Raw genomic sequence first — 16,725 nt, forward strand, 5'->3', positions numbered from 1 at the left:
ATTTTGCCTTTTTTTCTTTCTTGCCTTCTTGTTACCTAGTTTCATTAATGAGAGGTCGTATAATACATTATCGGTGTTCGAGGAAGGAGCAGTCGAACATATTTTGAGGGCCAAGGGATGGCTTTAAGGCTTCGAAAGTGTTTTCTGGCAAGTTTTGTATGATCTTTTGTTTGTTGTCTATTTGTTGTTCTTTTTTAACCACATAAAAATTGAATGCGACAGTTCTTAATTACCTTCTATAGAAGCATCGGTATTTGCAAACCAAAGGATATTTTCGTTGCTTTCTACATTACTTTGAAATTAATTGTTTTTTATTTTAAAATAAGCGAATTTTCCAACTTTACTGTTTTTGTTCTTCATTGTCTAATTGTTACCAAGCCTTATTATGGAGTCGTCCCACATTTTTCTGGTGAATTAGAGGTCATTTTGTTGCATTTGTGTTTTGACTGTTATTAAGTTTTGTTTTTAAAACGGACAAACTTTTTGATATAATTAATGTTTGTTGTTGTTTTTTGATTTTGCTGTTCGTCTTGACTCGCTTTCTTAATATTAACATATCTCATCAATCCAATGCATCATTTTTTACTCCACTGAGTTACTTTCTTTGAAGGCTATCTTCATTCCTACGACAATTTTTTTTGAAAAGTACTTGAAACTTTGGGTTTTTCTACCTGTTCCTCATTTGGTAGACAATTTTATGTCGAAATTGTGGATGAGCGCGGTCGGAACCTTATGTGCAATCACACATTACCGAGCCTCCTTGTTCTATAATAGATCATTTGTGATAAACACGAAAAAATACAAAATTAGACCCAATATGGCTGTATAAAGTAATATGATAAATCATGTAACTCTCGACCTTTTATTGTAAGAGATTTGACAAATCATTTTAATTTTTCATTCAATTTGTAAATTTTTAGAATGAAACGACGCTCACGTAGATTTATCAAAATGGATTTTCTTTTCAGTTTTGAAGATCTTATCTAGTTGCATTATTGGTCTCAAAGATTTTAATGCAGTTAACGCACTTCCACAAGTATTAGCCCGGCGCAGCTTCGAACCGAACATATTATTCTTATGCCAGAGTCTGTCAGGTGTGCGCCAATGCTTACATCATTTGTAGGAAAGGCCATAGGTATTAGTGACCTACGAAAGCAACGATTAAAGGCAGCAAACTAAATAAAAAAAGTAAATGATGTCCCCTGAACCGCTTGTCACGCCATCAAGTTTTTTGATTATCCGTTTCGCCATTTTTTGCTAATAAATTTTTCTTACAGTTCAATTTTGAATTCCTTTTTAAAATGCGTATAAAAATCCAAAAAGAACCCAATAACAATTAATCTTCAGCCGAGCTACTCTAAGAGACTAAAGAAACTAAAAACATAACCGACTAACCGTGGGCGAATTGTTCTCAAACGACTGGCGAGCGATTACCTTTGTCAGTAGATAGCTACGTTTTTGTGAGGCTAGCTTTAGCTTAATTGAAGGGGGCGTGAGGTGAGCGCAGCGGGGGGTGCATCGGGGCTGATAGGGGGGGGCAACGGGGGGAGGGGGTCTTTGGCTGCAAGGGGCGCTTACGGCCTGAACGAGCTGCAGGGGTGTAGATTGGGGGGGGGGGGGGGGGCGTGATGGGGCGTTAGAGGCTGATGGGGCGTCAACCTCTCAGAACCGCCCTCCACACCATAAGCATAAGTCTCCAAAACAGTTTCTGTGAATCGCATACTTGAGAATATGAACCGAAGGGCTCTAAGAGCACTTAATGCCCTCTGGGCGCTACCTGTTTATCCCGTTTTCGACGTCAAATCGCAAAAAAGACTAATATAATTGCTACCAACTTCGTTTGAGAGCAATTAAAAACAACCGTCAGAAGGATACTAGGACAACCACAGATCAAAAAGCAATCACAAAGCAATTTTTTTTGAAAAACAAATATTCAGTGCAATCAAATCATTAGTGTAAACACTCTACATTTGAGTTCCTAAGTACAATCTGCTGTAATCTTAAAGTGTCAACGCCGCGCATTCAGTACTGCTTTATTATTCCAACTGATTGTACATGGCGTCTCAGGCACTTTCCCAGCTGCAGTGAAGGTCCAAATTCGAGCTTCAAACATGAATTCAACCAGATGCATCAAATTTAATTTTCCTATGAGCAGCAATATAACTTCCTCGCAGTAACTTCTGATGTTCAACGACTAAATTTTCAATGAGAAATTTAGATGTGTCCCTTCTACGCTTCTGATAAAGAATATCCAGAGATGAAATTGTTTTTGAAACTGAACATTGGCACGAGAAGTCTATATTACTTCCAACAGACTCAGAAAACAAGTTCATTGGCTGAAACAAAGCATCAATTCAAACCAAAACGTCATTTACAGGCATTGTTTTCCTTAAGCACAAAATAATCGTTCTAAAGAGGAGAGAAAAATCTGAAACAATCTATCCCACGAATTTTAACAACCCTACCAATTTCAATAATGCCAACTAAATTTGAAATGATGTCAATTTTCCCAGTGAAATTTTAAGATCAGTTTGATACAGGCATAAATTAAGATAAACTAAGATTATCACCTGTTCTTCAGCACAGCTTTTGAAGGTTGTTTCGCTTGACCCTGATATATAGGAAATTGTTTTATCCAAATACTGCACAAGGTCATTGGCTAGCACTTTCTTCGTAGCATCAGAAAAACACAGATCCGTCTCTTTCTGCACTCCATTCAAATTCAAGCTATCACCGCTTTTCTCCGATGTTTCTCTTGGCTGCAATACTTTAGTAGCTACGCTCTCAGTAATCGCTATTAAATCCGTCATATCACGGTCATCTTCAGAGTCGTCTGAGCTCGACATTGTTCATCACATCGGAAAGCTTCCTCAAATTCACATATCTAATTCAGAAATCATTTAAACCACTACTCATTTATCCAATTTGATTTCAGTGAGAAAATGATCTCATTAAAAGCGATACATTCCAATTAAACTATTGCCGTAGTAAATCTGCGCAACATGACATCTGCGCAACATGACATCTACGCAACATGACATCTGCGCAACATGACATCTGCGCAACATCAGCCAGTACACATGGACCACTATTGAACTGACTTGAAGCCAATTTTTTCATTACTCTATACAATCAGTGATGTATATGCCATCGGTGAGATCTATTTTGTGAATATAATGCCCAATCAGACAAGGAATCGTGAATTCTGCAATATAGAGAATACTCAGAACTAGTTTTTTTAGTCCTCCACCGACATTTATACTATGTTACTTTGCGTACTTATCTGACTTCAGCGTTTCATACCAGTCGATTAATAGAAAGCATATAGATATCTCTATTTCCACGCACAAATAATTAGCACTCTTGCTAAATGAAATTGAAGTACGCATATGGTACTCATACCTGACTTTGTGTTTGAACTTTCGAAGGAAAATCATCACTCCCAACCAAGTAACAATATATGATAAAAACTATGTCAAATTCAGTACTCGTCATAGTTGTTACGTTCAAAGAGACAAACGGTATAGTCAAGTTTTAAATTAAACAAATCTCATTGCATATATTCAATAGGTTACCAAACTCAATAGTCAAATTATTTTGCAGCAGCGGTTGTAGTCACTGCCTTCCTTTTTCGATGGTTGGTACCCCCAGATGCAGCACTGTTTGCACCTGAGGAGGCATGAGCGGGTGCAGAGGGAAGCCTGAAGATTGAAGAACAGGTAATACAGATTGGTGTGAATGCGCAGAATACTGACAGACACACAGAGCATATCCAACCCACATCAACCAGTCTCCTGTGGCAAAAACAGGAAGCCTATAACAATACAAAGTTCGAACATAGCTGTCGTACTGCCAGGAAATGGAGGTATGCCGAATTGGCTTTGATCAGCAGCTTCCATTGATCAGTTATAAATGCATTGTATAAAATACAATTTTTAGCGCAAATTTTACGAAATAAATGAGTAACAAAGGTTTATACGTGGTATCAGCCCCTCCTCCTCAGGGCGAGGGGATTGCAGCCATGGTTTGTCTCCTTCAATTCAAATAAGCAGAAGTCATTTTAAGAGCCACAGGAGAATAATAATAATATACAAATATGAGCACAAAATGATAGCTCACATAAAGAGGTTATACCGGAAAAAGAATCAACTGCTTTAAAGAAACAACGTAAGAAACTAACCAGTTAACACCTTCAAAATTAACTAGAAAAGCAATTGAAGTCTGAAAATATCACAGGAATTGTGGAAGCACAGAAACCACCAGTGACTAATAGAAACATTTCAACTGGTACTTTCAAAACCATAAACATGCATTTGAATATTTAGATAAAAAATTACCTTTGATGTAACTTCCGTATAGACATCGGCTAGTAAAAGGTATCAGTTAATGGGAACGCAGAGACAAATCTTGTAATCAAATAATTCAATTAGAATTGATGTGTGACAACAGTGGCAATAGGCACAAACCTTGATCGAATTATATACCCAATTATTACCGCCCTTTTACATTACATACAAATGACTTTCGGTGAAATGTGATGTTTACTAGCATTTTATCATAGGTATCAATCTAACGTCAACATCAAGTATTCACGTATAAAACGGAATAGTTCTGGAAAACATCAGTATAAACTGCACGTGAAATTAGCATTGTTTTCTCGACAACAAAGATGTAAATCAGCAAGTGAGTATATTTCTTCATTCAAACAATTAATATAACACATTTAATAGCCCTCCTATCATATTAAGTGTTTGAACCTAAGAGAACCTCACGGAAAAGTGAAAATTTTTTTCTTTTTTCCCCCAAAGCTTTTGTTAGGGTGTCTGCGGGCATGCGATCGGTAGGCAAGTAGTTGAGCTCTAATAGTCTAGTCTCGACTAAGTTCCGAATGAAGTGCACTTTCAACGCAAAGTGCTTAGTCTTGCCGTGGTTCATGGAATTCTTACTAAGAGCAATACATGCTTGATTATCTACAAACACTTGTAAAGGTTGCTCAACATCTATGTTCATTTCCTTCAAAATGTTTGTTAAGTATACCGCCTTTTTACTTGCCTCTACTAGTGCATTAAGTTCAGCTTCAGTTGTGGAGGTTGATACGCACTTTTGTAACTTACTAGCCCAGCTTATTGCTCCTGAACTACTGTCAAGCTTGAAACAATAACCACTCGCACTTTTTCTGCTATTTAAATTACCAGTCCAGTCAGAATCCGAAAAACCTTTTAGATCTAATTTATCACACTTCCTATAAAAAAGTTTTTCAGACTTTGTACCCTTCAAGTAGCGAAGACCTGCTTTTGCGGCGTTCCAATGCTTGTTCCCCGGATTTTCTACAAACGAACTCAAAATATTAGCTGTATGTGCAATATCAGGTCTGGTAGTCAATGCTAAACAATTTAAACATCCTATTATTCCCCTATAATTACAGGACTGCATTTTTTGATAATCTTTGCTTCCTATTTCCGGTGAATCAAGTTTTGAAACAACATCTAGAGGTGTTTCCAGTGTCCTTCAGTCACTCATTTTATACTTCTCTGTTAGTTTTTCTATATAAGTCTTTTGATGTTCAAGAACCAACTCAAGTCACCAAAATTACTTATTTTGAACCTCACTTTGTTTAAATTTTCGCAAAAGTTTTGTCCCGTTCCTAATATAACCATATCATCTACCCAAAGACAGATCATTCCCTCTATTTCTCCTTTGTCCTTTTTTATAAAGAGGCACTCATCTTGAATAGATGGAACAAAACCCAAACCCCCAATAAAACCTTTTATTGTTAGGTACCAATTCCTACCAGATTGTTTTAATCCACAAACTTTTATTTAGCTTACATACTAATGGATTTCCTTGGTCACTGTATTTTTCAAAACCCTCAAGTTGCTGCATAAAGATCTCCTCGTCAATGTCAGCATTTAAGTTTGCAGTTTTAAAGTCCATTTGTTTGAGCTCAGAACCGTTGTGGAGTGTATAGCTTAAAAGTATCCTTATAGTTGAGAGGCGCTGTGTCGGTGATTAGGTCTCGTTGTAGTCTCTGCCTGGTACTTGGCTAAAAAAACTTAGCTACCAATCTTGCTTTATATCTCACTATTTCTCTGCTAGGCCCGCACTTTAGAGCAAAATGCCAACGACTACCAATAGGTTTGATTTCCTGGTTATCTACAAATTCCCAGACGTTGTTTTCCTAACGAATTATACAGTTTTCATTGCTTCATACCGATTTCTGTCTTTTATTGCTTCAACTGTTGATTTAGGTATCACATTATCATTGATTAATTCGTTTAAGAATGCTAATGGATTCAGAACTGCTTCCTGTTTTTCCTGCACTCAATGATTTATTGTTGAACAATTTCGGTTCGTTGAAAGTTACGTTTCTAGACTTTCTAACTTTAAATGTGCCTTTTTCATCCTTTACTCCTATAAGACATGTTTTGCTGTTATCTGATGATCCCAAGAATATACCTTTGTGAAGTCCGATCTATTTTTCCTCGGAATGATTTCTCAATATGAACGTAAGCAGTACAACCAAAAATTTTTGGTGATTCTAAATTTGGTTTTTCTCCATACATTGCCTCAAATGGTGTTCTTTTGATCCCCGAATGGTAACAAGTTTTTAAAGTTACTGTTTTAATGTTTATTGCATAAGGCCAGTATGTCTTAACAAGTCCTGATTGCTCAATTAGGCATCTCGCAATTGGTTTTATTGTTCCCCAATTACGTTCGACTTTACCATTTTCTTAAGGTGTATAAGATGTTGAAACCTCTTGTCTTACACCTTGCTTTATACATAATTGCTTAATTTCGTCTGAATTGAATTCGCCCGCATCATCGCACACCAACGTTCCTGGCTTTCCTATATCTGCAACGAATTTCCTGACTTTTTCTATTGCATCATCCCTTGTCTTTAAGAAGTGCACTTTCTGATGCCTGCAGAAGCTGTCTACAAAACCCATTGCATATCTACAGCTATCTACAGTCATCTACAGCTTCTGGATTGATGGGCCCTAATATATCAGTATGGACTATTTCTAAGACATCCTTGGCTCTTTTCCCAGAAGAGACATCCTTGGCTCTTTTCCCTGGGATCTTTTGGAACGGGAAGCTTCCTTGACTTATTCAGTTGACATGTATCACAATTCCCTAGGCCATGTTCACTTATTTTAGGTCCTATTGCATGATCCTTTAGTTACAAAAGATCTTCAATATTATTACGCCCTAGACGTTTGTGCCATAAACCTAGCCGGTCTCCACTGGCTAAGTTACAGTTTTCTGAACCTATTGAATTCACTGTTTTCCAAAGGAAAAGATTGTCTTGTTCCTCAAACGGGAAAATAGTTCCTATTTTAGTTCTTATTTCTAAGTCCTTACCGAACAAAACCTCATTATCAGCCGCTCGACACTGAAACCAAATTTTAGAGTTATCAGGTACAAGTAATGCATGTGACAATCTTATTTTCCACTCACACTCTTTTGAGTCCTCTGTTCTTATTTCAAATGTCCCCCGTCCTTCAATTGAATTCGTGCTACTATTTGCATTAGTTATTATCTCGGTATATTCTCTGTCAATCTCAATAAAAAAACTTTCATCCTTAATCATATGACTTCTTGCTCCAGAGTCTAACACTAGTTGACAGGCAGGATTATTACTTATGGTTTGAAAGAATGGGAAGTACTCTTCGCACTTAGCTTTTGCTTCTTCAGCTACACTCTGAGACCCCGACTGATAACTAAACTTTCTGCTCTGGCTTATAAACTTTTTCTCTGGCTTCTGCTTCTTACAAAACTTGGAGATGTGACCCCGCTCACCCCATTTAAAACACTATTGGCTGCCCCTTATTTGTTCTGTATTTGCCTTCTTGAGTCGAAAATCCTTAGCCATGTGTCCGACCTTTTGACAATTGAAGCATTTCCATTCTTTGTAGAATATAATTCACTTTTCTTATGAACATTCTCGTTATCACAGTTGATAAGGTCCCAATTAATTTCTTCTAAACCTTTCTCTTCTTTACTTAATTTTACGAGTGTCGTGAAGCTCGCGTATTCTTTAGGTAGTCCCTTCATATTTATTGAAATAAACATTTTCTCGGAATGATCTCAACATGAACGTAAGCAGTACAACCAAAAATTTTTAGTGACTCTAAAGTTGGTTTTTGTCCATACACTGCTTCAAATGGTGTTCTTTTGATCCGCGAATGGTAACAAAAGTTTTTAAAGTCACTTGACATGTTTATTGCATAAGGCCAGTACGTCTTATCAAGTCCTGATTGCTCAATTAGGCATCTGGCCATTGGTATTATTGTTCCCCAATTACGTTCGACTTTATCATTTTCTTAAGGCGCATAAGATGCTGAAAGCTCTTGTCTTACGCCTTGCTTTACACATAATTGCTTAATTTCGTTTGAATTGAATTCGCCCGCATCATCGCACACCAACGTTCCTGGCTTTCCTATATCTGCAAAGAATTGCGTGACTTTATCTATTGCATCATCCCTTGTCTTTAAGAAGTACACTTTCTGATGCCTGCTAAAGCTGTCTACAAAACCGATTGCATATCGATGGCCATCTACAGCTTCTGGATTGATGGGCCCTAATATATCAGTATGGTCTATTTCTAAGACATCCTTGGCTGTTGTCCAAGAATCTTTCGGAACGGGAAGCTTCCTTGACTTATTCAGTTGACATGTATCACAATTCCCTAGGTCATGTTCACTTACTTTAGGTCCTATTGCATGATCCTTTAGTTTCAAAAGATCTTCAATATTATTATGCCCTAGACGTTTGTGCCATAAACTTAGCCGGTCTCCACTGGCTAAGTTACAGTTTTCTGAACCTATTGAATTCACTGTTTTCCAAAAGAAAATAATGTCTTGTTCCTCAAACTGTAAAATTGTTCCCATTTTAGTTCTTATTTCTAAGTCCTTACCGAACAAAACCTCATTATCAGCCGCTCTGTTTCGACACTGAGACCAAATTTTTAGAGTTATCAGGTACAAGTAATGCATTTGACGATCTTATTTTCCGCTCACACTCTTTTGAGTCCTCTGTTCATATTTCAAATATCCCCTGTCCTTCAATTGAACTCGTGCTACTATTTGCGTTAGTTATTATCCCGGTATATTCTCTGTCAATCTCAATAAATAAACTTTCATCCTTAATCATATGACTTGTTGCTCCAGAGTCTAACACTAGTTGACAGGCAAGGTTATTACTTATGGTTTGAAAGAATGAGAAGTACTCTTCGCACTTGGCTTTTGCTTCTTCAGCTACACTCTGAGACCCCGAGTGATTACTAAACTTTTTGCTCTGGCTTATAAACTTTTTCTCTGGTTTCTGCTTCTTACAGAACTTGGAGCTGTGACCCCGCTCACCCCATTTAAAACACTATTGGCTGCCCCCTTATTTGTTCTGTATTTGCCTTCTGAAGTCGACAATCCTTAGGCATGTGTCCGACCTTTTGAAAATTGAAGCATTTTCGTTCTTTATTGTAGAATATACTCTCACTTTTCTTTTGAACATTCTCGTTATCAAAGTTGATAAGTTCCCGCTTAATTTCTTCTAAACCTTTCTCTTCTTTACTAAATTTTACGAGTGTCGTGAAGCTCGCGTATTCTTTAGGTAGTCCCTTCATATTTATTGAAATAAACATTTTCTCGCTCACGCTTTCATTAACCAATGTCAAGTTGTAATTCATGTCCTCTGCTCTTGTTAAGTAGTCTACTATGCTTTCATTTGAGTTCTTCTTAAGGCTAGTTAATTCTGTTAATATTAGTTTATGTAATTGCGGCCTCTCGAAACTCTTAAACCTTTTGCAAAGCATATCCCAAGCTCTAGTACCATCACCTTTATGTGGTCTCAGAAACACGACTGACTTTTTATCTAAAGCTCGAACAAGTTCGTACCATAATGTCTTTTTCCTGGCCTCTAGTTCTTCCCTTCCTTTTTTGCAGCTTGTCCTCTTTGTTCCTCTGATGCGCCATTCCTAACACTAGGCATATAATCTTCATGTGTGGAATCGCCACAAAAGACTTTCTAGTTTCAACGAGTGCATACGAGCTTCAAACTGTTCTGCGAAATATTCCAAATCATCCTCACCTCCACTAAAAATTATTCTTTCTGACTTTGAACTCATCCCTGAACTCAATTTTAAACTGTCTGTTTGTTCTAAATTCTTTTTATAGTTTTTCCCTTTTTACCTAGCTATAACTCAAACTTTAGTAGTTTAGCCTACGTACCATGAGTTATTGTGGTTTAATGAAAGCTAGTACTGTTCTACGTAAGAATTTGGTCTTTTGGTATTTTGAGGTGAAAATTATTCAGACTTAGAGCAAAACTCCTAGCCGTCTTTTTAGCATTTAGATAAATGTGTTGCCTGTTGGTGGCCTTGTTATTAAGCGACGCATCGGTGCGTCGTTGTGTTAGCCGAAAAAATGCTTTAGCACATTGAGAATGCAACAAGATAGCACTATGAGCACAGTGAGGATAGCACAATGAGGGTATTACAATGAGAAATGAGGGTATAAAAACAGTTGTTTAAAATGAGCTGTTCTAAGCAATACTAAGTAAGCCGGAAAGTCCTCGTAGAAAGTTCAGCTACACAAACATCTACTCCGACACAAAACCCCACAAGCTTCCAGAAACAAAGCCACACACAGAGAGTCCCCCAGTCAGCTACACAATCTCCTCCACAGAAACAGAGTCCACAATCAGCTAGAGATGCTCCCTCTCCACAAACAGAGTCCTCTAATCAGCTACACAAACTGCTCCACACAAACAGAGTCCACAATCAGCTACAGTGCTCACTCTCCACCAACAGTCCTCTAATCAGCTACACAAACTCCTCCACACCAACAGTCTCCAATCAGCTACATAAACTCGTCCTCCAACGTAGTTAGAGCACACTGGAGCTTCAGTCCCGCTTGCTTTTCTTCTGACTCTTGACCACTGCTTGCATACAAGTCTGGTCTTTCCTTGTCCTCTCGTTCGTTTTCCAATTGACGTCAGCAATCCTCTAATGCAGCGCAGAGACAAAGTAGCATAGTGTCATTTTTAGGGTGGGCTGATTATTTATCTCAGAAAAGCTCTCGGCCCATAACCTATCTACTATATATACCTAAATACTCTAAGGTGGGCATTTGGTAGAATGTACCAAAGGAGATTGAAACAGGAGGTTTTACTCGAAGTTAAACCAGAATCAAACGGAGATTTTGCTTCCAAACTTGAGGGGCGCAATCATATCACCGATATGATAAACATTTCTTTCCAAGGAGTAATATGCTTTCCAAGCTTTGCTGCATCTCTTTTCTATATTATCTTCCAGTTAAACTTATTTGGCTAGCACAGCCTAATTTTTTTGCTCTAATCTAATTTCGAGCTTTTTTAGTTTGTTGTGGTTTGAAAGATGTGAGGTAGCATTTACGTTCACGTTTTATTGTGAGGTACCATTTTGCTTTGTTCACACCATTTTGCGATTAAGCATATATTTCCCTCAAATTAGGATCTGTTACATCAACTTTGAAATCATATGCATATTCATACGCTTGACCTGAGTTCCGGATCAAGAAAATTATTAAAAATAAAAAACAGAGAGCAAAGGTCCCAGAACTCTAGTTACAATCTCGATATATTTAAAAAACACTCAAAACGAAAGAAAACGAAATCAGATAAAACCTGAACCAAACAAACTAACCAATACTTCATTAGATGATATGAAACCTGTCAATAATGAGACTCGGTAACAGGTTGACAAATAAGAGCAAAAAATGCAAAATTATGGAAACAACAATATCAAATTGATTAAAACTAATACGTAAAAACTCGGCTCACTATAAAGTTAATTACACCTGTCATTATCCATTATATGTCTAAAAAGAACTAAAAGAACTGCAGAAACGAAGAAAAATCGATTAAATTTAACTAGAAAGCGGTGTCACAACAGTTCAAACCGTAGGCCACTCATGAAAAACATAAAATACAATCAATTGCACATTTTTCAACAGTGTAATAATACCGCAAGGAAACAGAACAACTCAGAAATGGGTAAATTTCCAAAAATTACACTTTACGAAAACAAATACGACCAAAGCCAGGAAATCATTAGTTGAAAATAAAAACCACCATAAAGACAGGATCTTGGTTCACAAGGAAGAGGATGCGACCTTCTGTTACAGAAACCAAGCTACAAAATCGCCAAATAAGATAAATATGACAACGCCCAAAATGCACCGAATTTTAAAACGAATATTTTCAAAAATTAAAACTATAAACTTTCAACTTATGAACAAACAAAAACAAAAAAGCTTAACTTCTGCTTGTTATTAATGGGACCGCATCATACGACGACAAAAAAACAACAGAAACGCACAGAACACAATTTCGCAAACAAAATATCGAAATCTCAGTGTTGAAGCCATTAAAAGTATAAGACGTTGAAAACCGTTAAAACTTTAAACAAAAGGTGCGAATTTCTTGCTGGGTTCTCCCTTGATTTTAAATGGGTTTTCATTGCATAGGGTTTTTGAGAAAAATACTACAAAAAGAACCACAATTATTGACCACGATCGAAAACAAGAAATTCTAAAAACACATTTCTGAGCTCTAAAGAAATCCATCAAAACAATCTAAGTTTTGGGAAAGAGAAAGACCTCTCTCGATAATCAGACTAAGTTAAGAGGTACAGAAATATTTTCTTTAAAAAAATAATTAGAAGTCAATAAGAACTGAAAGTTAGCTAGAAACTGAAATCAGTAAATAGATTAATTTAAACATCCCTAGAAGCAAATAAGGCTTTTGATTGTCATTAATTTGCTGTAAAACGACAAAAACCGACGATTACAGGCGCAACTGAAAAATCTAAAAAAAATTGCGAGGAAACGCTTTTGCAGCCGTGAACTATGAACTATTCACTGATATCTTATATTGTTTTATGCATATTGATATCACAAATATTGTTTTATGCATTCTTTCAATGACAATTGTAGCTACCCCTTAATGTGATATTTCGAGAACTGAACAATTAACAACCTCAAAAATAGGCAAATATGAAAAACAAAAACTACTAAACTTTTAAAAAACCTAGAAATATTTAGTTTAGGTTAAACTATAAAAGTGTATTTTTTAATAAAGTTTGCCCTGTCCTGTATATTGAGATTAACCTTAATGTGGACAAAAAATAAAGGTAAAGATTGGCAAACTTCCAAACTTCACTTATATTTTCTTAAGACAAATATTCAAAGTCATAAGAGGCATTAGATAACAACTGGAAGCATTGTATAGATTAAACTATAGCTGTTAACAAACCTAAAATAAATTATGCATTTTGAATAATTTTTGAGTTAATTTTTAAAAAGCGGCAAAATTTTAATTCCACAAGACTCCTACAGAAAAAAGGAAAGTACAACCAGCCTTTGTGGAGTTTTAAAAAAGATTGTGACAGCAGATGCTATGTCTCTACTTCCGGTATATTTAAACAAAGTGGGATAAAGCCTATTTGGAACATTTTCGATCAAAAAAGTCGGAAAATCAAATAATTTACCAAAAAATATCAACCAAAAGACTCGTATAAAACCAATAGATAAACCCACTCTATCCTTAAAAGTAAAACCTAAATAACATGGTTGTAAATTTTAGCACAATTGACCAAAATTTGGTCAAAAAAATATGGAAAATGTGAATAAAACCAACGGAATTCCGTCTACTGTTCACAAAACTTTAAACCTCGATAATTCCCTTTTTGATTCCATTTTCTACACTGGACGGGCATTCTGCTGATACCAGTCTCAACTGTGTACGATGAATATATCGATTGGCAAAAATTGACTGAACACAAAAAGCCATTGGAGTATATAGTTCCACCCCTCACAAGTGCGTCGGAACAATTACTGTTCTTAAGATAGCTTGCCATGCTTTTCACAATTTTCCGCGCATACGTATCGTTCTATGCCTTCTTGAAACCCAGATACAAAACTTAAAATGACCCAGATACGAGTGGTCCAGAAACGATAGCTTCAAGTTATATCAGATCTTCATCATTCAAGCCGTGAGACAAGCTTTTAAAAATCTCCATTATCCCTTCATTAATATCGTCCCAAAATCATTTTTCTTGAATTTTTGCATCATCAGATGTTTCAAACGATGCTTTGTCATCTTTGTAAATTCACTCTACTTTCGTGATTCAATTTTCCAGAAAAGAGGGAAGCATCCCTTTAATTATGCAGATATGAAAACACTAAAAAAAAACATGACTTCCTACGGCTCGACTTTTCAATCATAACTTTCCTATGCGGTCTGGTTGAGTCGGTTTGTTTCTAATTTGGCAAAATTGGTATTATTTTCCCTTGTTTTATATGCACTTCATTGAAAATACAGATGTCTTAGCTTGTTTTTCGTCAATTGAGTTTCTGTTATTCAATACACACGCGAAACCCCTTGAATTTCATGGAAGAATTTGAATTGCATAGATTAAGCTTTCCTGTTGACCAAGTATGGTTTGTGTATTATGATTCAATCAAGAGTGAGAAGTGGCATATTTTGCACCAAGTTTCTATCAACAACAAATTATTCAAACCAACCTTGTAATCCAACAATTGACTGCTCGGCTTGATCAATTTCTTTTCTCTGAACTCCGCAGACATAAGAAAGTGGGCAGACAGAAAATGAAGGATTTTATTTGCATCTTCCGGACATTTGAAAAACGTTCCATTTGACAGAGCTGACATTTGTTGCAACGATGTTGTATAAAAACACAGTGAAAAAACATCAACAATTAGTTTTTCTTTCTGACAAGCGAACAAACAATTCATGAGCGGAAGATATTCAGCAGACAAAATAGGCGACACCTTTAATATCAGAAATCGAATTTTCACATCGGGATCAGATTTGAGGATTTTATTTGCCATGCAGAGAGATTTTATTAACGCTGGAACAAATCCCGACCTCTCGCTCAATTTTTTATCCACTATCGATTGGCGGTCTTCCTGCATGTTTGACATAAAATCGGCCACTTTCTGCGAAAACTGGTTGCAGAATGCGCTCCCCTGAAACTGCTGGTTCGTGAAATGGTCTTCACTGCGAAATAAGATGCAATCCTTGAAATGAAAAGCAGCGGCGCACAAGCTATTTGCAGATGAAAGTGATAAGTAAGCATTAGAGAAAATAGCGATTTGATCAATGAAGTCATCGAATGAGATACTGATTTTCTTCTGCATAGTCAACCTACCCCACCAGTACGGATGAACATCGGCCAATACAAATAGCAACTGCGATCGAGCACTTGAAATTGTTTTCGGTAAGTCAGATTCTGCCATACCATCTTAAAATCACTTTTTGAAGGAAACGTGTAAATTAGCAAGCATAACAATTAAATTAAATACATATGTTTTCAAAAACATCAAACGACGAATCATCAGTTATTTAAACCTAAACCAACTAACGCCGGACCAATTGCTGCCGAATCCGTGACCTTTCCGATAAGCGTCCGGGACATAAACCAATACGCAAGTTGGGCTATTGTTGTTGTTGTTGATTTTCAGGTTGTCCTGAGGTTGTTGGATTTAGAATCTTGACCATTGATTTCAGCACACGTGGCAATCACATGCCAGCTGCCAAGAACACGTTTCGCTCTGAGAAGTTTTGACGATTTTTCATAAGCTTTCTAATTCGGGTTTTTAGACCAATCGGATTTAAGAAATCCATTGATGATATCGACAATCCGGCTCATTCGGTAGAACTCATGTCGGGCTCCTTCGGTTCCGACCTTCTTGAGGTTAAAGAGTAGATAGATTTCTGCGTCACGCGGAATTGGAATGGAGCACACGTAGAAGTTCTGCTTCAGTAAACTCAAAAAGTAGGCTGTTCAATTGCAGATACACAGAGCGAGGCAGTAGGTCCACTCGTAACAGAAGCTCTTCGTAGTTAAGTTTGAAGTTGTTCGTTATCCACTTCAGTATTCTCTTTTGAAACTTTTTTAGTTTGCAAGTCCAATAGAGAAACGTGAATGAACTGGACTCCCTACGTCAAAATCGGCAGTAGCAGCCATTTGTAGTACGCATCTCAACTTTCTCGTTCACTTTGTTCTTCTTCTGAAATACAAAAGAACCTTGTTGGTCTTTTTTGATCGACTTTCCAAATTCTCAAACCATGTTAGCTAAGTATATACAACTACACCAAGGATGTTACCGAGTTTGATTACTCTAAAGCGCATCCTGCAAGTCAAAACTGGCCATACGTCCTTTAATGACTAATTGAGAACTTACTTGCGGCCAACTCCATCTTGTTTTCTTTCACCCATCGTGCAACTTGTTCGAGGTCAGATTGAATCTGTCTCAAGATTTTCGTGTGCCAAGAGTTTGAAATCATCTGCAAACAGAAAATTTTGGCCAAAATGAGGACAGCAGGAAGATCATACCAAAGAATGCAGAACAGTGGCGGCCGCAAGAGAGAACCTTAGGGAACACAACTGGTTATGTCCAACCTTTTGGAGGAGACACTGTCTACTCTCAGGAACTGCTTGCGTCTATCAATATAATTCACCTGCACTTCCAATAGACAACGAGCCTCCGACTCCAAAATAAAATACATTCTTCATCAGCTCGAAATGAGGAACCTTATGGAAGGCTTTTGAGAAATCGGTGCAGAAAGCCACAATTTGCTCATTTGATTTATCATCTAATGCATGATAGATTTTCTGAGAAAGCCAACCATGTTGCTTGCGACAGATCTCGCTTTCACAAAACC

General features: G+C 37.0%; 1 protein-coding gene across 2 annotated transcripts; it reads right to left on the reverse strand.

Moving 5' to 3' along the window:
* Nucleotides 1-1,901: 1,901 nt before the first annotated feature.
* On the reverse strand, nucleotides 1,902-16,027 carry LOC142358634 (general transcription factor IIH subunit 3-like). Of its 2 annotated transcripts, XM_075410093.1 has the most exons (4): nucleotides 15,992-16,027; nucleotides 14,562-15,248; nucleotides 2,571-3,814; nucleotides 1,902-2,336 (listed from the first exon to the last, which is right to left on the reverse strand). In XM_075410093.1, the coding sequence occupies exons 1-3, from the start codon at nucleotides 16,025-16,027 to the stop codon at nucleotides 3,593-3,595; spliced, it is 945 nt and encodes a 314-aa protein (XP_075266208.1). In that variant the 3' UTR covers nucleotides 1,902-2,336; nucleotides 2,571-3,592. The 2 variants fall into 2 exon arrangements, with proteins under 2 accessions (XP_075266208.1, XP_075266207.1); XM_075410092.1 differs by lacking the exon at nucleotides 15,992-16,027 and having other exon boundaries at nucleotides 14,562-15,317.
* Between the last annotated feature and the right edge of the window lie 698 nt (nucleotides 16,028-16,725).

Source organism: Convolutriloba macropyga, chromosome 2 (assembly GCF_964194025.1).
Source record: "Convolutriloba macropyga chromosome 2, txConMacr16.3, whole genome shotgun sequence".
In the NCBI taxonomy this organism is placed as follows: domain Eukaryota; kingdom Metazoa; phylum Xenacoelomorpha; order Acoela; family Convolutidae; genus Convolutriloba; species Convolutriloba macropyga.